The 20,525-nt window shown below is 39.6% G+C and overlaps 1 protein-coding gene across 1 annotated transcript in view; it reads left to right on the top strand.

The window, feature by feature from the left end:
• ntrk1 (neurotrophic tyrosine kinase, receptor, type 1) overlaps positions 1 to 15,811 on the top strand; it is a 66,542-nt gene extending 50,731 nt beyond the window's left edge. The window contains exons 12-17 of the mRNA XM_069185250.1: positions 751 to 915; positions 5,817 to 5,947; positions 6,981 to 7,153; positions 11,213 to 11,453; positions 12,569 to 12,727; positions 15,626 to 15,811. Of these exons, the coding sequence (XP_069041351.1) occupies positions 751 to 915; positions 5,817 to 5,947; positions 6,981 to 7,153; positions 11,213 to 11,453; positions 12,569 to 12,727; positions 15,626 to 15,811 (1,055 nt within the window). The remainder of the gene's footprint in view (positions 1 to 750; positions 916 to 5,816; positions 5,948 to 6,980; positions 7,154 to 11,212; positions 11,454 to 12,568; positions 12,728 to 15,625) is intronic.
• The last annotated feature ends 4,714 nt before the right edge of the window (positions 15,812 to 20,525 follow it).

The following is a 20,525-nucleotide window of genomic DNA, read 5'->3' as shown; positions in this document are numbered from 1 at the left end:
TGGAGACAGAAGTAGTAAATTCCCATACCCCCTCAAATATCCATGTGAGGAAAAAGAGTTGGTCTGCCATTCCAAGGCCAGGACAGAATCAGTATTGTTCTTCCTGTATCCAAGGCTCAGTTATCAAAGTGAAGCTCCTTTCCAGCACCCTGGATAGGTTTTCCTGGGAAGGCTGAGGAGTGTGATCTCTCTGTGATTGGAACACACCCTCTAGTCACCCTTTTTAAAACTGGGGACCACCTCCCCAATTTGCCAATCCAGAGACACTGTTGCAGCCTTCCAAACAACAGTGAAAAGGCACATTAACCATGACACCCCAACTATGTCCATCACCTTCAGGGAGCAGCAGGGAGAGGAGCTCAGCAAACCAGGTGAACCTTAGAGTAGAGTAGCTGCTTCTCTGGATTGAGAGGAACCAGTTGAGGTAGTAATTAGTGTTAAGCAAGTTGATTAGCAAGTGACAACTGCGAAAATTGTGTGGTTAGTTAAATCGTGTGGTGTGTGTTAGGGTGTAGTTTAACAATTGTCAGAAAATTATTTTTTAATAAAGTTGTATTAATGTATATCTAAGTGCTAATAGTTGTTAAGTATTAATAAAAGAAGATCAATTTAATACATGTAAAACAACACTTTTCCAAAACAAAGTGACAATCCTTGTAACCCCTATTGAAATTATTCAGATGATTTGTAGGTTGTCCAATTATTCAATGCTTGACTAATGCTTGTTCCCCCTATGCCTTATTTGAACAGGGCCAGCTGTCCTGGGTACAGAGGATGACTTGGCTGTCTCTCTCCACTTCATGAACTTTGGGGCTAGCCCTCCCTCCTCAGCTGAGGCGACACTGGATTCTGGCCTGTCCAGCTTTATAGAAAATCCTCAGTACTTCTGTGGCATCATAAAGGACAAGGACATGTGTGAGTGAATCTAACAGATCTATTTGCCTTTATTCCTGTGTCTGACTTTGTTGTATGGAAATTGCTTACGCAATTTATGCTTTGTCTATGTCTCTGTCTAGTGCCTTGCAAAATAATTCACTCCCTGCCGGTGATGTCCAATTTGAATTGTAAATGTGTAGTGGTTTGATGGGTTTACTGAGACAATTATTAATTGTAGCAGTAATCACGAGGTTGTTCGTTTTGGCTTTTAGAAAATCAATTGTCAGAACAGCTAACAACGTACACACACGGGTTCAATACACGAGATACATTTATTAATATAAATTGTGCACCAAACATAAACTAGTCTGCCTGGATACAAGCGGCAGACCTTACTGTGAGGGTTATCAATATACAAGGTATATAATCTCGAAGAGATGCAAACACAAAGAGATACACAACAGAGAATATATATATCGTTTGGTTACCAAATCGCTAAATCAGTGTTATTACCCACTGTTACTCTAAACTCGTAAGTAAATACATTACTCAGGAATTAAATTGATAACAACTTGTGTTGAGGTACAATTGAATTCTCGAGACACAATGTAGAACATGGGGTTTACTTATCCACTGTGTTTGGATTTGGAATTTCCCGGCACAAACACCAAACCAGCTGACAGACTCTGTTGCAGCCTCTGTTCCAGCGGTTGTCCAATGGGCGTTGTGTCGGCGTCCTCTGGCTACCGGCCAACCAGTCGAGGTGCAGCTCGGAGTAGGACGGGCGGAGGAATCTGACTGCGGCGCGCAGGGCAGTCGTTGCTCCGAGGGGATCTACCAGCAGTCCGGCTGGCTAGTAGAAAGTCTCTATGCACAGAGTGTGACCGCGAGTCCTCACAAGTCACTCTTTTGCCTGGGAAGAAGCTGGTTCGTTCCCGGTCCAGCGCTGCTTCTGAATAAGCTATTCAGGTTGTCGACGAGGGTCCAACTGTAGGCTGCCGTTGATCAAGCGGAGCATTCACGTTGGTAGAATTCTGAGTACGTACGGGATCCTTGGCCTCGCGCTTAGAACAAAATCCAAGTCCCTTTGCAGACAGCAGCAGTTGTCACGTGATTGTCTCTGAGGATGCGCGAAAATGGCCAAGGAGAGCTCAGAACTGAGCTTGCGCTCCCTTTTTGATCAAGACCCAGATGTGTGCTGATTGGTTGAGAGTTTGGCGGGCATTGGAGACCCACGTGGTATTACCATGCCCTGCCAGTCCCTGATTGGTTGGTCAAGGTGAGATATAAGTCACTTACTCTTGACACTTAGGAATGCAGTCCAGATGTCCATTCGGCACTCCCTAGACTGATAGGCGCCAATGGATGACCATTGATCATGATAGCCAGGCTTAGCTAATTGCATCCCCGTCTGGGAGCTTGTTTCTTATCAAAAGAAAACATCTTAAATCAGCCTGCATGAATTCTTTCTCTGTGGCTGCACCACAGAGATGGAGGGTGAGATGGGCCCTCCTTTAGGAGCATACCAACGCTTAATTCTGTCTTATTAACAAGCATTGCCGCTACAAATGTTACAATACATACTGTACACATTTTTAAAGAGAATATTTTAATCAGAAATTAATATCTTGTAGTGAGCACTGTAATGGAAGAAATAAGTTAAACGTCTGCAAAAAACAAAAAATATCAAATATTTTGATTGCATTATTATTTATCCTCTTGCTGGGGCAAAGCTAAATTATGCTTCACATATTACTGTAACAAGTTACACAATTAGTTGAATGGCCTCCTTCAATGTATAATAATAGTGGTTCACATGGTTTCAAAATAAATACATTTGTCTTTCTAAGGTCTCTCAGCCAGGTAGTGTTCAAAACTCAAGAATAAATTTAGAGAGAATTCAAGAAAGGTTCTGGTGGATTTCTGTACAAGGCACTGTACATAAGCATATACAGGAGAATCTTGTGTCTCTTCTATTTGTTTAGTGACTGTAGACATTGAACCATTTAATTCATTGAACATCCCCAGGTATCCCAATTTTACCTCCCCAAAATCCACAAACCCGACACCCCTGGATGCCCCATCGTCTCAGCATGCAACTGTCCGACTACTCACATCTCTGCCTTTCTCAACAGCCTTATGAGACCGCTGGTTGAAGGGCTACAGTATATCAAGGACACCAACCACGCATTCCAACTTTGTAATGATTTCCAGTTACAGGGCCCAGAATGCTACATTTTTACCATGGACATCACATCTCTTTACACCGTCATTCCTCACAATGAAGGTCTTACAGCCCTCAAGCACACGCTGGACAAACGCACAGTGCTTGATCCACCCACCCATATGTTTGTACGCCTTGCAGAATTGGTACTCACACTTAATGCATTCTCTTTCAATAACCTTTTTTCCAGCAAAGTAGTGGAGTCACCATGGGCACCAGAATGGGACCCAGCTATGCCAATATTTTTGTCGGCTGGGTAGAAGAACACTTCTTCACTTCCTACACTGGCTTTGTCCCAGACCTTTACAAGCAATACATTAATGACTGCGTCGGTGCCGCCACATGTTCTAATGACCAGCTAGAGCACTTTCTGCATCACTTCACGAATGGATGGACTCAGAGACCACATCAAACAACATGTTAGGGCTGTGAAGATTAAAGACTTCTCCAAGCCCATAGTTTCTCACTTCACCTCTGGGGGCCATGATCACACTGATCTCTCCATCTGCATTCTCAAAGTAGGGTTTCTTAACTCCTATAGCAGAAAAACATCAGAAACTAAAATTATCCTGAAACTTAGTTCACACCTTCCCCCTTCCCTCAACGACAGACTTGTTTTCTTCTAATTCTCTCCATTTATAGGTCTCGTTTCACACCTCCCCTCACCTCTCTTGACCTCGCACCACTTGATTGGCCACTCTGTCTCTCCCCTGCTCCGACCTCCTCCTCTATTATCTTTGCCGACAACCCTATCTTTCTTACACCCGAAGAAGGCTCCACAGCCAAAATGTTGTGTTTTCTTTCTTCTCTTTTTAGCATGGAATCAACCTATTACTTGTTCCTTTGTAGCCTACACATGCTGACGGAGCTACCCACCTGAACTACTTCATCTATTTAATTCAGTTGCTTTCTGTGCTCTCCCTGTTACACCGATGTGGTGGGGACTTGATTAGCTCCACCCTCTTTTCAGAGGCACTGAGCCACCTGCAGTAGTCCTGCCCTTTTTCTGCTGGGGTAACAATGACATCTATGACATTCAATCTCAGGCCATGGAGCACCACTCTTAGCCCTCCCATCAACAGAGGTGCTGATGACAGCAGCTGCTGACTCTTGCTTCTGAGTGGCTTATACAGCACTTCCTTTACAGAGTTTGTCAACAGCATCACCTTCAGCCTCAGTCTCCAGCCAGTTATTCTTTTCCTTAAGAGAAAGCTCATATGAAGGTGACAAGCACTCAAGTTCATCTTTCATTTACACAATGAACTCTTGTTACGCTTGCAGCTCATTATCCCTCATCACTTGGGACTCTCGGAAGACAGAGGCTCCTGCCTCACGTCTGGGGACTCCTACATTTGGGCAAATCCAAATCCAGACTTGCTGAGCTCTTCTTTTCATCATTCTTTACACAATATATCCCACAGAGAAAGTTTTCTCCACCCAGAGACTTGGGAGTGGCCTAAAGTATATTTTCTTCTTCCCTCTGACAGTAATTCCAGAAACTCAGGCATGTCCATTAGCTGGTCCCCATTTGCTCATTATAGTATTTCACTATGCTTTTTCTTCTTCTCCATTTCAAACTCAATGCTAGTCACTCAGGTGCGTGGAGGTCTTTAACAATTCTCTCAGGACACCATCATTTTTTTCTCACTGGGTAGGGTGATGCTGTGTGACCATGTTCCAAGCACATGTTCAAGTAGATCCTATCACTTCTCACAGCCTTTATACTTCTCTATCCACCTCCGTTGTACTGTTAAATACTCACCAGAGATATATAAACTTTTTCAAAACACCTTTTGGAAAATATCTGGACATTTTGAACTGCACCCAGAATTGATTTTACTTACTGTAGCTTTGGAGAAACTAAGAAAAGCTTTTTTTCTCTATCTTCAACCATAGTGAAGTTTCAGGATCTCAGGAACTTATTTACACTAGTCCCAGTAGCTTTATTGATTTTTTAAATTCTCCCTTACACCATCACTTCCAACCACTAGAGTGTATATTCTCCACAACATGCATGGCATGGCATGTTCATGGCACAGTGCAGTAGTGGGCCTCTTTAAGGTACGGTATGTGGATTTAAATTAAAAAAACATAGAGAAATGACAAATAAGGTGAAGAAAACGGGCATTTTGTTTACAGTGTTGGGAAAATTAAGCTGAAAACCTATCTTTGGTCAGAGCTCAAATTAACTTCCTCCATCCTTGTCTTTTTTATTTGTTTTTTTATTTGTTAACAGATTCATGTTGTGTTAAATGTATAATGCATTGTGTTACAGGTGTGTCTTTTACCTACCTGCAAAGCAAATTTCCCATCTGTGACAATAAAGTAACAGTGTGACACATAGTGGTCATGTTTAGCCAAGTTCCTTCCTCTGTCTCCTCTGTCTCTGTCAAAAACAACACATTCCCAATTGTCCAATTTGAATGTGGACACAATTTTATTGCTTTATGGTACAGCTATCTCCATAGACTTGATTTGTTTGAGTGAATTTCATATACTGTATAGATATACATTGGTCCTCTATGCATACCTGTTGATAATAATGCTACCTGGCCTGACAAAAAGATTGTGGTACTCTACCATGCAATATATGACTAGCACAATGTTTCTTATGCGGATTAAACAGGATGTCATGTAATGTTTTCATACATTCATGCACTCCTACTGAATGTGAATAAATGGGGAATGGGTTAGGGACCTTCGTTTTCCTCTGCAGGTGTCCAACACATCAAGCGACAAGACATTGTGCTGAAGTGGGAACTGGGAGAGGGAGCTTTTGGGAAAGTGTATTTGGCGGAATGCGCCAACCTCAGCCCCCACAATGACAAGATGTTGGTTGCCATCAAGGTAAAGAGGGGATGGAATGAAAGAATATGTACAATACAACTCCCTCAGGTGTTGGCTTTTTTGTGTTTAAGGCTTTCAGATTGGCTCTCCATTTGCATATGCTGCCAGTGTAACGTCCTGCATCTTGTGTTCATGAGGTCAGAGGTTTAAACTTAGACTGGTGTACAAAGGAGTACATTTCAGTTTATACTGAATTAAACTAAAACCTAGTTTGATACCAATAATGATCACTGGCTACAACAGGGCTCTGTATTTCTGTTCTAAAGAGGAATACCAATACAAATACTAATAACCTTAATTTATGAAGTGTCTTTCAAAGCCTAGGTTTTTGTTTTTAGTAAAAGGAAAAAGTAAAAGGGAAAAATACGCAAAAAAACCTACAGGATAAATTGTAGGGCAATCAGACATAGGTCTTGGCAAAAATCTATAGGAGGGAGTGTAAACATGAAGGAGTTCAGAGATGTATGATTGAGTCAGATTATTTAAAGCTTTAAATGTCAGTAACTGTAAACTGTAAAGTCAATATGATTGAATATGTGATGTTATAGGCAACTAACAATGATTGAAGTGAAGGAGTAATATTCTGTCAAGGTCTGATGTGAGTTAGAAGTCTAGCTGCAGGGTTTTGGACATTTTGCAACTAACTTAGTAGAGTGTTGGGGAGCCCATAGTGTAAACAGTTGCAGAAAACAAGCCTTGATGTTATAAATGTGTGATTTATAATACACATGTAATATTGCTGCCCACCAGTAAAATTAATGTTTTGTCACTTTTTCATGTCTTCTGGTTTCCATTACAACTGAATTTGAAATGACTAAGTTAACATGCTTTCCAAATCTCTGCCTGCTGACCCTTAAAGGTTACCTAGGAATCCTGCAGAGATTAGGTTCTCTGGGTCTGTGGTTGCAGATCCTTGGCATTCAGCAGTCTGTCTGAAATGTATTAATGAAGAGTAAGTTTACATTTTTATCTCATCAGACACTGTGGTCCCTTTTTTTCTTCACATCCCCGTCTCCCAATCTCTCTGTGTCAGACTCTGAAAGATGCCAACGATTCAACTCGGCAGGACTTCCAGCGTGAGGCAGAGCTCCTGACAGTGCTGCAGCACGAGCACATTGTGCGATTCTATGGGGTCTGCACAGATGGCGAGCCCTTAGCGATGGTCTTTGAGTACATGAAGCACGGAGACTTGAACCGCTTCCTCAGGTATGTTGTGGACCCCCCATCTGCAGGCACACTGATCACAATCAGTGCACATGAAATGACTTAGGATTTGTGGATGGCACAAGCCTTTCGAGTAAAGCTTGGTTGCCCATATATTAGATGTGCCAAAGAACTAAACATACAGTCACAGACAAAAGTATTGGTACTTTATCAGAAACAATGCAAAGGGAATTTGGTTAAATTCTGTAACAAGACCAGTATTGAGCATTTTCATGTGTGAGAAATTTGAGATACAGATCTGGCTTTAACTTATTTGGCAGGGAATGATAATCTGGCTGTGACGAAAATTACAAACAGGGCCAAGAAGCAGTGGCACAGGTAGTAATGTGTTGCAGGGAGGGAACAAATTCTGAATGCTGGGAAAGAGTTTTTAGTTACCCATGTATTTATGTTTAACTGCACTTTGGGTTAGTTCCATTTGATGGTTATTAGGCCTTTCTTATTTATTAACAATATTTTGCTAATGTTTATTAAACAGTGACTCAACATAGAGGGAAGTAATTAAGAATCCCGTAAAATTAGATGGGGGAGTCTGTTACACTAAATTAGGTTGGTTATGTAAATTAAATAAGGTAAACTTTAAGTAGTAAAGCCAGCACCTGACACGAGCATGAGTACAAACAATTTCATAAAAGGTTATTAATATAATCAAGAAATTTGAATGGAATGTCCTGCACTGACATCTGAATCCTGAAGATAATGAAAATATATATTTAGAATCCTCAAAGGCTTTTGTGGGCATGTGGAACAAGCCATGCTGTTATCCTTTTGAGAAACCACAGGATGGGATCCTAGTATCAACTAACTACTTAATTAACTACCAAATGGGTTAGATAGGCTGAATGGCCTTTTCTCTTTTATTTAATAATTGATATACAATAATATATAATAATACATTATAATAATATAATAATTTATATAATATATTTTCTTCTCTTTCTTATGTTCTTATATAAATTAAAATTTATATTCAGACTTTGGGCTTAATTCTAGCCAGAGCTCTTCAGAGCTCGGCTCTGACACCACTAAATTTCAAGATGTCCTTGCTCTGGGACCGCGAAGCACAGCATGAACATTTCTTTCAGACAAGAAAAATTTCATTTCATGTTTAGTATTTAAAAATAGTCTAGAAGTGAAAAAGAAATAGAAAAGGACGCACAAGATTGGCTCACAAGTTTGGAGGTTTCATCACTGACTACAATGTGTGCTCCTGGAGAAATTGTGTAGTCTGAAGTGTGTGTGTGTTTGTGTCTGTGTGTGTCTTCCAATGTACTGGCAGACAGACCAGGCTGTGTCCTGCCTTGTGCCAATTGCTTGCCTTGATAGGCTCTGTGTCCCTTGCAAGCCTGTATTGAATAAAGCAGTTAAAAACAGATGGATTGAATTAGGTTAGCAAAGAAATGCAGATGCAGCCAGTAACAATGCCTAGGGTGTTTCGTAGCATGCCACAAAGAACATGCCATGGTAACTTGAAAGATACCACCCAACACTTTTTTATTTGTTCAAATAATCTGATGCAGGAGAGCTCTGTAAAACTGACAGGTGGTGCAGTGAATCTTTGATGGGCTATGTATCTATCAGTAGAATTCTGCACTGCTGTCTTTGAGGTCAGGGTTCAAATCCCTGCTGCTGCTGAGCCCCTTGGTAATAATCCTCTAATAATAAAGTTTAATTTGCATACCAATGTATTACTAGTGAGACTTAAAAGTGTTTCATTTTTCATTACAACAATCACAACAGAAAAATGTAGTATAACTACCATAACTAGTGATTGAATTAAAGAATTTGATGCAGATGTTTATGAAGAAAGTGGAATACACTACCACTACTTAAATTAATAAATTAATATTGTTAATGACGTTCAGAAACGTATTTTTGTTTTCAGCTACAATTAAAATACCCCTTTAGTTACATGATTCCATATTAATATTCCATATTAATATACTAAATAGGTAGAACAACATTGAATGAAGCTAATGTTTTCACTAATACCTAACGCACCACAAGTGCCACCTATTGATCCTCTTTGGCCAGTGAAGATTCTCAGAGGCAGTATACCGTGTATGAGTATAGCAAAGTCATTTTGCTTCAGTGATGAGTTTTGACGCACAACCTGAGTGGATGCATTTGTAAAAAATATATATGTTTTTTTAAACAGGGATTTAGTGAAGATGCTGACTTCATTTTGAAACATTTTAAACAAATAATGCTGTGAATAAACTTTTATTCCTCCAGATATTGTCCATGTGATATTTAATTTTTATAATGGGCTCTACTGCTCTATCCCAAATATAGTTTAGCTATGAATTAAAAAAAGTCTACCCAGAAACAGCAGTTGGCATTTCAGCACATCAACACAAGTTACAAAGAACAATAAAATAATAATCAACTCTGGTGCAACTAATGTTGATATTCACTTATAACAGTCCAAAATGCCGACATGGAAAATGTGTGGGACATTTTGGTCAGGGAAGTACCACTAGCTGGTGTGTCTGTATGAAGCCTTAGCACATTGAAATAATGACTAATGATGCAGCTGCATGGCAAGGAGACTGAAAGCTGGTCTTTTAGTCCCCTGGGACTGTCACAGAGATACACACCAACATACATATACGCATTAGTGATGATTCAAAGCCCATAAGCCAGCCATTAACTCTGTGCCATATGTCAAAAGGGCATGGTGAAGAAGCTTTGCTTAATTGTTGAAGAAAAATGCATATTCATCGACTGATGGTACATATTTCCACCAGACAGCTTAAATATGGCGCCATCTACTCCCCCCCAATGCCACCTGTCCTGTATGTAGAATTATTATGCAATTCCAAGATAAATCCATCAACATGCACCCTACCAAGGAGCAGAACAGAATTAAAAACAAAATGTTTTAGCATATTTACAACTGTTATTCAAACATCTGTTGAAAAGCCATTTTATGCTAATGTGCCATATGCTATTTTCATAAATATGAATTGCAAAAATGAATGCATCAAATATGTTAATACATTTATTTTCATAGCTTACGTCATACAGACAGTGTAACTGTAGGTATAAAACTAGCTCCCTTGGTCTTATTCCCAGTATTTTATTCTGCATAGTGTTACAGTTATAATGCTATATACTTGCACATTATACTAAAGCTATGTATAACTATGTTTTGTAATAATCATCAACTACCAAAAACACTTATCAAAGTCTGTAAATACATTTCAATAATAAATTACAGATTAAAAGTGTTGCATATTATTTGACCTCTGGTGTATCTTTCTATGCAAATGTGCACATAACAAGGTAACTGTCACAGATGTGGTTCAGCAATCCCAGGTTTGTTGTAAGACCCTATGCAAGGAGGTAGACAGGAGGCAGACTTCAGGGAAGAGACACAAGGGTTTATTGGTGATGCTAGTGAACAGAGATGGTACATGAACAGGTGCACAAGGGAATAACTAAAGGCAACCAAGTCAAAGCAGGTCAGGGCACAGTCCAAAACTCCGATACCTAGAGGTCCATCCAGAGACAAGAACAAGGCTAAAATCCCCGGGAGGGGGGAACACAAACACAAGAACGCCGAGGAATCACAGGGCGAAGTTCTCCAGGGCCCGGGCTCAGAGATCAGGGATGTCAGGGATGATGCCTATGCCCTCAGGCAAGCCGTAGCCTGGTAGTAGGCGGGCCTCTAGACATCTGCAGTCCATTGCTGAGCTCTGAGCCCTGGAGGCGCTGGGGTTATATAGGAAAAGACAAAAAAGGCACACCGGGAGAACATGCAAACAATCACACGGAACTAATGACAAGAGTAATGGAGCGCCCTGTAGAGGAGGGATGTCCACCATGACAGCAACAAGCTAACAAGATAACAAAATATTTGTGTTATAGGTCTTGCAAAACCTAAAATGAGTCTTGCAGTTCTGCTATATGAGTAACCTTGGTCTTGTGTTTGTATTAATACATTAATACATCAAAGGTATGTACACCAAAGATCTAGCCGTCTATGAATGTTATGTTGGACCTTCTGTGACATTCCAGTTCTCTGCATTTTGTTAGGGCTCATGGTCCAGATGCCCGGATATTAGAGGAAGGAAAAGCTCCCCCACTTGGCCAACTGACCCTGCCTCAAATGCTTCAGATCGCAGCCCAGATCGCTTCAGGAATGGTGTATCTTGCCTCTCTTCACTTTGTGCATCGAGACCTGGCCACCCGGAACTGCCTGGTGGGGGAGGGAATGGTGGTGAAGATTGGAGATTTTGGCATGTCCCGGGACATTTATAGCACTGATTACTACAGGGTAGGACACAGTTATTATAAAATTTCAATATGTGTGTAAATCTCTAGTGTACATCTCTAATGGATGAACATATTATCATGACCATCACCCCCACAAAATTAATAAATATGCCATATCAATTGTTTTAATTTCATGTATTTAAATGGGCCAAACTAAAAACAGTGATTCCAGTAACTGACGTAATTTCATCTGTATCACACATCAGCATCAATTCAATCAGATGTTCACTGAACTGTGAAATATAGGATCACTCCACTAAGAAAAGACTATATGAATCACTATCATCATGTGTGGTCTGAACAGTGTTTCCTGTTGAAGCTATATAATCTGGCAAGTGCTCCCTTTAAGTACTTGACTGTATAAAAAACCACATCAGCCACATCTCTTGTAACCTTTTTAAAGCACATGTATTCCATCTTTTATGGGGCCAGTTGCACCTGTTTTCCTTTTTCACAGCTTTGCCTGATCTGTTACTACTTTACAGTCTTCAGGAATCAAGGGACATGCAATATGCTGAGCCATCACCACTGCTCTAACCAGGAACATTCACCCATCTATTGTTATTGTTTATTCTGGTGGGGATTACAGCATGCCAGAACTCATTCCCGAAGGACAGAGAGAGAGTACATGGCTCCTCCTCCATTACAGTAGTCCAGAGTGACTAGAGTCACAAATGTGATACTTCTCGCTGCTAGTGTGTTTCTGTTCATTATAGCATAGTACATATTGATTTGGAACCCAGATGGATATGTTTGTGTCACGCCCTCTGCAGCCAGAGGGCTCTCCTACTCTGTCCTGTATGTTGTTTCCGGTGCTTTGCTGTCCTCGCGGTGTTTCTCTCTCTCTGGGGCTATACAGTATATTTCTGGGTCTTTCATTTGCCTTCGCTCAGCATTGACATTCGGATGTCCTGAGACCCCCCTAGCACCAGGTCGCCCCACGTCCTCTACCTGAGGGCATAGGTTTCTATACGGCATTTCCTGAACAGCTGAGCCTGGGCTAACCCCCGTCTCGCCGCTACGCATAGGGTCTTTTCGCTCTCCTGCCATTCCGCGGTTTGTCCTTTCCAACATCCCTGACAGTTTGCACTTTTCGATGTTGTCTTTGGTTACCAGGTGGGAGGCCGTACTATGCTGCCTATTCGCTGGATGCCTCCAGAAAGTATTATGTACAGGAAATTCACCACAGAGAGTGACATCTGGAGCTTTGGAGTGGTATTGTGGGAGATCTTCACATATGGCAAACAACCCTGGTACCAGCTCTCCAACAGCGAGGTAACATAACATACAGTAATTGCTGCACAACTTCAGCCATGGAGACCTATAATACAACAGATCCCTTTATATGCCCAGTACCAGGAACAAATTGTAAAGCTGGTGAGATTAAATCAGATCACTTTGGTACTTTATAAAAACCTTCTAACACTGCAACTATTTGTAGTGGTTAAACTGACCATCTGGACAACAGAATACAGTTTTTATTGCAGTTGACAAAAAAAGCTCAAATGGGTTTTGCCCCCGGTCTTTACTTGGTGAAATTAGTACCCAGGAGAACTGTCTCAAAACCTAAATTTTTATGTGTTGGTGCAGGAGATAGCACTGCAGGAGAATGCAAGTTATCAGCAGCTTATATACATGTTACTGTATGTTTCTCAGGGTGGATAAGGCATATGGATGAGGCATACTGTATATTCAGTAATTTTCCATCTTCCCTGACCTTGGTTCGTGGTTTTGATACTCAAGAACACTTGCTCCTGCTAGCTGCCTTACAGTATTCTTTTATCCTTTCTCACGCAAATTCCAGTTCAAACAAATACCAAGTCACACAAGTACATTGTTCAGTTTAACCGTCTGTCTATTCTGCCTTCCTGAATCCCTTCAGTATTGGGCTGCAACCCTGATGTAGAGGGAGTGCTGTACCCCTAAGGTGGACGATTAATGTGATCCCTTTAGATTTTAGTCACGTAACATAATCTAAAGAGCTCATATTATAGAAAGCTGCCTTAATTGTGTGATGCTGTTAATGTTTCTTTATGTCTTCTTCACTTGCCTTTATAGCTGCATTGTTAAACCAAGTCTAAGTAATGGAAATAGATCATCCATTTTCTAATGACTTTATCCAAGACAGGGTTCCAGAGGTGCTAGAGCCTTTCCACAAACCATGTACAGGTACATGGCAGGATACACCCTGGACAGGACAGGAGTCCATCACAGGGAACACACTGACACACACTCACATCAGAGACAATCTTCCCAGAAGTAAATTAACCCACATGTTAAATAACTAGTATTTCTTTGGATTGTGTGAGGAAACCAGATCACTTGGAAGAAAACCACTCAAACACAGAGAAAACATGCAAACTCTATGCAAATAGCACCACAGGAATTCAGGCCAGAGCCCCAGCACTGCAAGACCACAGTACTGCCCATCTATAGACATAGCCTTGTGTAACTTACTAAATGGGTAAAAAAAAGAATAATAAGAAATAATTCAAATAAATAAAGAAAAGAAAGTTAAAAAATAAAAGATTAGGATGGTAGTCTCGCTTTTAACAAGCAGTTGGAATTGAGTCAACAAACCCATCAGTACAGATTTTATTTTCACATTTAAGAGCTTTGTTGAAAAGAAACCCAAGTTTTATCAATTTGCTATTTTAAAAGAGATGTTAAAAGCTAGCAGCTCGTATTATGTGCTATGCTTTTACAACAAATGACTTTATATTCTGAAAGTCTTTCCAACCCCGATTGAAGAACAATACTGCGGAAGCCCTGTTAACAATGGTGTTCTCATCTGTACCCTGATCTCTCTCCCTTCTCTTGGTGTTTTCAGGACCTCTTATTCCTCAGTTCTTGCAAGGAAACAGCCAACTCCAATTTAAGAAGAAATGGGAGCTCAGGAGAGTGGAGAGGCAGACAGAGACTTGCCTAATGACACTAGACCAGCTCCCACTTTATGGAAATATGAGCTAGTAAATGTGCTGGAGTCCAACAGGCTGCGGTGGTACCATTATAGAAAGTGGACTCTTTCGGTAACGGCATGGGGGACTGGGGGAGTAAGAGGTGGATCACCTTTCCCCTGTTCCCTCTAAATTAATCTAATTTGCCGTCATCCACCCTTGCATTTACTTCATTTTACCTTGCTAATCTAATTTTCTCTATTATCAGCCCCCAGATTGACATTGGGCTTAATTAAGAAGGAGAGCTAGAGGGATCAGATACTGTAGATATTTAAAGGCACTCTAACCAAGAGGTTTTGGATAAGACTTAAAAAAGAAACCCTTAAAAGATATAGAATTCACAGCAGTGATTGAAAGCCATTCATAATTAATTCAATTATGTGATTGCCCAAGCCTGACTCATTTAGAATTTGACAACTGTGTCATCTACTTGAACCAATAGTATCACATTTGTTTGCCCACCCTTTTATTATTCCTTATTTAAAAAGAAACGTGTTCAGCAACAATTTTGTTTCTGTGAAGGTTGTGATTTTATATAACAAGTTGTTGCAGATTAAAGCTTTTTAAAAATGCAAGAGAAAACAGAATAGGAAATTTGATCAATTATACTCTGGATGCTTAATCTATGTGCTTTTCAGAAAAGTTTCACTTTAAGTTACACAATGCAAACTTCCTACCTAGTAGTTTTGGGACTTGCATTTCACTATTTGTATCCATGTAGACTTGTTGGTTATCATAACAATGTGTTCACAAATAATGTACAATGTGAAATAATTGCCAAGCTGGTACACAGAATTGATTATATATACTTATGTGTATTTACTGTATATTCTGCATTTTATTTTTTGGTTGGTTGTTTCGTATTCGTATTGTCTTTGCTTACATCATCCTCTAACTTTAAATCTCATATCAATGACAAGAATAATAAAATCATTACAATAATTTAATCCTGTGTGCTTTGCACCTGGGAGGAAGCTAATCCAACTGAGGTCATCCAGGAAGACAAGAAACCAAAAAGCTTACAGGATTTCTTTTAGTATTGAATTAGTTTTACAGAAGGTTTGGTAAGAATGTTCAAGATAAAGCTCTGAATGAGAACAAACACATTTCATTCTATGCAAAAGAAAAAAAAAGGCATTTGCTTAGGTGGTCTACAAATATGCGCTATTCTGTATAACAGGAAATTTCTTCATTTTTTTTCTTTCCATTTCTTCAGGCTATAGAATGCATTACTCAAGGCAGGGAGCTGGAACGCCCACGCACTTGTCCCAAGGAGGTCCACCTCATCATGCAGGGCTGCTGGCAAAGAGAACCACAGCAGAGGCTCAATATCAAAGACATCTACAACCGGCTCACTACACTGGTTAAGAGTCCCCCGGTCTACCTTGATATCCTGGAGTAGCCCGCGAAGAGAAGTGACTCCAGACTGTGGGGACAGGGGATAGTGGAGAGGAATTACACTTTTATACTCCATTACAAGCTTTCCAACAATCCGTCCCCCCTTTCATCATCTCTCTTCCCTGGGATGCTTGTTTGAAAAGAGTAAACAAGTTCCTTAACTAGAATGCTGGCCACAGGTGGTCAAGATGTTGCAATGTATAGACACAAGAGTTAATGTGGAAGATGATTATGGAAGACAGTGTGAAACTGTTCAGGCCTGGCACAGTGATGGAGGAGGCTAGACTTTTAGTGGGAGGCTAAATGTCTTTTGTATCTGTGTAAATACATAAATCTGGAAAACCAAATTCCAAATTTAATATAAATGTATACCAAAAGAAGAACAGTGTAGGTCAACATGGTGCTGTGCTTGTGACACAGGTGCAGAAAGAAGATGGAAGGATTAAAGATAATATTTCAAGCTGTACAGAAGTGAACTATTCCCTTAGTACTTGAGTTTTTTCTTCCTGCAACCCCTACAGATGATCTTGATCAATCATAAGCCAGTAAATCCAGATAATCAGTCATTTTATAATTCTGACACTAGTATCTAGACAATCTAAATAAGAAGAACTATATTCTGTCTCAATATAAATCTAACAGGAAATTGTAAAGGTGTTTCGTTAATAATTAAAGAAAACTGTACATTTTTCGTCTCAAGAAGGGGTAGGAAATAATGTTTTCACCAACGATTCAGCTGCAGACAACTTAATTTATACATTTCAGCCTGGGAGATACAACCAATAACATATTACTGACTGATAATGTGTGGCAACAGTGGTGCTGTTGTTCAGGTTTGCTGTAACATATTGTACCTTGCCTTTTCTGTATCATGGAAGCTAGTTTAAATTAATGGTGGATTAAGGGTGTAAATTAAGAGGGTTCATTGCTTCAGGCATACTATATATCTGTCACTGACTACTTGTATGTTACTGAGTTAATCAACTTCCTTGTGCTTTATACAGTACTTAAGGCATAAAACTGAGCTTCGGTTGTTTGTGTATCTCCAGCAGTAGTTGTTAATGCATACTTGAGCTCCTAGTTACTGTAAGTGTCATAAATGAATTACAATGGTGTTGGTAATAGGACAAAAACAAAATTGCTTTATGCATCTTAGAGACCATGTCCATTTCCTAGTGATTAAGTGAAATGGACATGGGTTAATCCAGAAACCAGCTTTCGACAATATGCTCTAGCTAGTCTTTGTACTTGATAACAATTTCTACATGAATTGTGTAGTAAGACTGGGGGCCCTCAACTTTCTCATAGGATTAAGGACTCTTTTATTCTGTTTGTTTTTGTTAACAAATTGGAGTTTTCCAATTGTCTTTACACTTGTATCTGTCCATATATTTTACAGTTGTACTATACAATCAAAATGTTTCAATAGAATGGTGTCCTAACTAATTTGTGCTGATCCAATAATATTCAATTCAATATTTTTTATTTGATCAGGACTAAAATCACAATACGTCATTTGACTTGTGTGGAGAAAAGCCTACTCTTGCTCTACTTACAGTACAGTTAAATCTGTTTCATTTCATTGATTCCTCAAAGGCCACAGTGATTATAGATTATTCATCCAATTCCTTGCTATTTAGGTGAAAACAATTGTAAGTGTCAGTTCTTTCAGGTTAGCAGACTGATCAACTTGGCAAATATTCATATGACAATATTAAGTACACAGAGAACAATTATGATGCCTAGAGCAGTTTCACAGTACTCTCCGGTATGTAAGTTGAAAGGTGGCCACCAAAAAACCCAATTTGGGAAATTCCTAGTCAGTAGGGTCACCTGTCACCTTTCATCCTTGAAGAAAACACATAGCTTTGAGAAGGAAAGGGAGAATCCAAAACATAACAAAAACATAACAACATGACATAAATGATTATTGTATATGGCTACCCCTTCCATCCATTGCTTACTAAAAAACTGAATATTCATAGTGTGATGACCTACTAATGTCCAAAATTCAGCAGTCAGAATCCTGGCCAGGTCTAGTGCAAATGGTCATATTACTCCTATCCTGGAGTCCTTGCACTGGCTTCCGGTCAAATTCTGTGTAGACTTTAAAATCCTCATGCTCACATATAAGGCTCAGCATGGCTTGGCACCTCAGTTCCTGTCTGAACTATTATCGCCCTACTCCCCACCTCGCAACCTTTGCTCTTCTAATTCTGGTCTCCTTACTGTCCCCCAAGCCCGTCTACATTGTATGGGTGACAGGGCCTTCTCCTGTTATGCCCCCAAGCTCTGGAACTCTCTCCCCAAGGATATCAGAGAGTCACCTTCTCTAAACTCCTTCAAATCCAGACTCAAAACCCTCTTCTTTAGAAAAGCCTTTACTTAACTGGTTCCATTCTTCACCCCTCTGCCTTTTTATTAGTACCACCATCCACGGTCTCCTCTGTATATTGTAATTGTGTTTTATCTTGTGTATTCTTTTTATTCATTGTTGTTGTCATTCTGTAAAGCGCTTTGAGAAGCCACCTTTAAAGGCGTTCTATAAAATAAAGTTTATTATTATTACTTTTGCAAAAAAAAATATGTGTTTGTCAGGAAAAACAGAATCAGCCTAAAAACTAATTCTGACAAGGTCTGTCTGGATGAATGTAAATGGAGAATGTTGAATAGTGTTGCACATAAGGGTGAAGTTCTTTGGTGAGCAATTACCATATTACTCCCACAATATATGTAGTGGTCAACAAGGACACTCCACCTCTTTGTAGGGCTATCCTAGACATTGAGGATAGAACAAAGTGAGCTTCTGTGCACCCTAAGTAATCTTTCCTTAAGGTACGAGTGGTCACACTCTTGGTCTAAATTCCACAGTACAAATCAGTTGACCATTGATATTTGACATCAAAGTACAGCCTGAGTACAAGGTCAGTTTAATAAGATACATTACTCCTACTCCAAAGAACATTAATAACAATATATACTGTATATTTACAGTATAATCATCAGTGTATAAACTACTGTCTGTTCAGCAAATATTCTTGATTTAATGGGTTTTACAAAATATGAATATGGTATTAGAGTTGTGCCAATGTTTTTTGTTGTATTGTATTTTGAAAATTAGATTCCATTTTTATTGCTCTAAAACTTATTCTTATTGCAAAGTTTAAAAAACTAAGTTATTGCAAACTTGTTCATAGGTTGCTATTCCTTTTCATTGTTGATTTATTTAGTTTTACAAGTCTTTGTAAATTAACTATGTAAGAACAATCAGGTCAATTGTTATACAGTACATATTACTCTTAAAAAATGTTACCAAATGAGGCAAGCTTCTCATAAGGCCAGCATGATCAAAGCAATTGCTCACTGTAAGTGTTTTTGTTTCCTGCTGCACATTTCTCACTTATTTTCAGACTTAAAACACATGAACAATACCAGGGCTATTGCTGTTGCATAATGATATGAAAGAAAAAAAAGCATCCATGTTAGGAACAAACAATGTCATGATGTCACACTGTTTAGCAGAGGTTACTGTGCTGAATGCTGATGCTGACATGTCACAAAGGTACATTTACCATACCCTCTATGCTATACACAAAGGAGACAGAAAGCAACCTGTGTTGTGATGTAACAAAGGTGGTGTGGCATACAGATATTTTCCCCATGTTATTTTTATGCTCTTCATAGAAAAAGCTTTTTCAGAAGACACTGTTTTTTTTTCAGCACAGAACTGTGGAGGTGGTGCACAATGTAATGAGGAACTAAACCGCTTGAAGATGAAACCAAGCAATCCTATTCAAATGTGAAATCCCTCTTTCACAGACAACAGATCTGAGATGGAAATGAAAGGAAAAAAATTGACTTCTGAAAGAGAGATCATAATTGTTGCTATACAATAATATAAGTGTAAATCTAAACCTGTGACCAAATTATTGTAGCTAGGTATTTGTGAGTCTTTGATGAATAAAGGTGATTTATACTTAAATACAAAACACTAGTCTAGTTGTTTTATTTAATAATTCTGTATTTTGTTACAAAAACACCTGATTATTAATATTAATAATTCTTTACACGTAGTGTATATAGCAGTTTTCAGGTAATGGGGACTCCCCTCCATCATCACAAATGTGCAGGATCCACCTGGATGATGCGATGGCAGCCATAGTGTGCCAGTACACTCCCCACACACCAGCTATCAGTGGGGACCAGAACACAGTGATGAAGCCAGTTCAGAGATGGGGATTATTAAGAGGCCATGATTGGTAAAGGCCAGGGGGAAATTTGGCCAGGACACCAGGGTAACACCTCTAATCTTTTTTGAGAAGCACCCTGGAATTTTTAATGACCCCCAAGAGTCAGGACCTCAGTTTTACATTTCATCAGAAGAATGGCACCTTTTTTCAGTATAGTGTCCCCGTCATTATATGGGGACACATACAGGCTGCAAGGTGAGCACCCCCTGTTGGCCCCCCTAACACCACTTCCAGCAACAACCTTAACTTTACCAGGAGATCTCCCATCCAGGTACTGACCAGGCTCCCACCTGCTTAACTTCAGTGGGCTACCAGTTGCGAGTTACAAGGTGATGTAGCTTTTGGCTTATTATTCATAAGCAGACACACTGGAATCCATTTTGTGGCCTTTCTCATCCTGACCCATATCAACAATTTAGGTTTTTGTGACCAATTTTGGTTTAATAAAACTAAGAAACTTTTAAATAC

The sequence above is a fragment of the Lepisosteus oculatus genome, chromosome 27 (genome assembly GCF_040954835.1).
Source record: "Lepisosteus oculatus isolate fLepOcu1 chromosome 27, fLepOcu1.hap2, whole genome shotgun sequence".
In the NCBI taxonomy this organism is placed as follows: Eukaryota; Metazoa; Chordata; class Actinopteri; order Semionotiformes; family Lepisosteidae; genus Lepisosteus; species Lepisosteus oculatus.
This window is presented reverse-complemented; position numbering and strand designations above follow the sequence as displayed.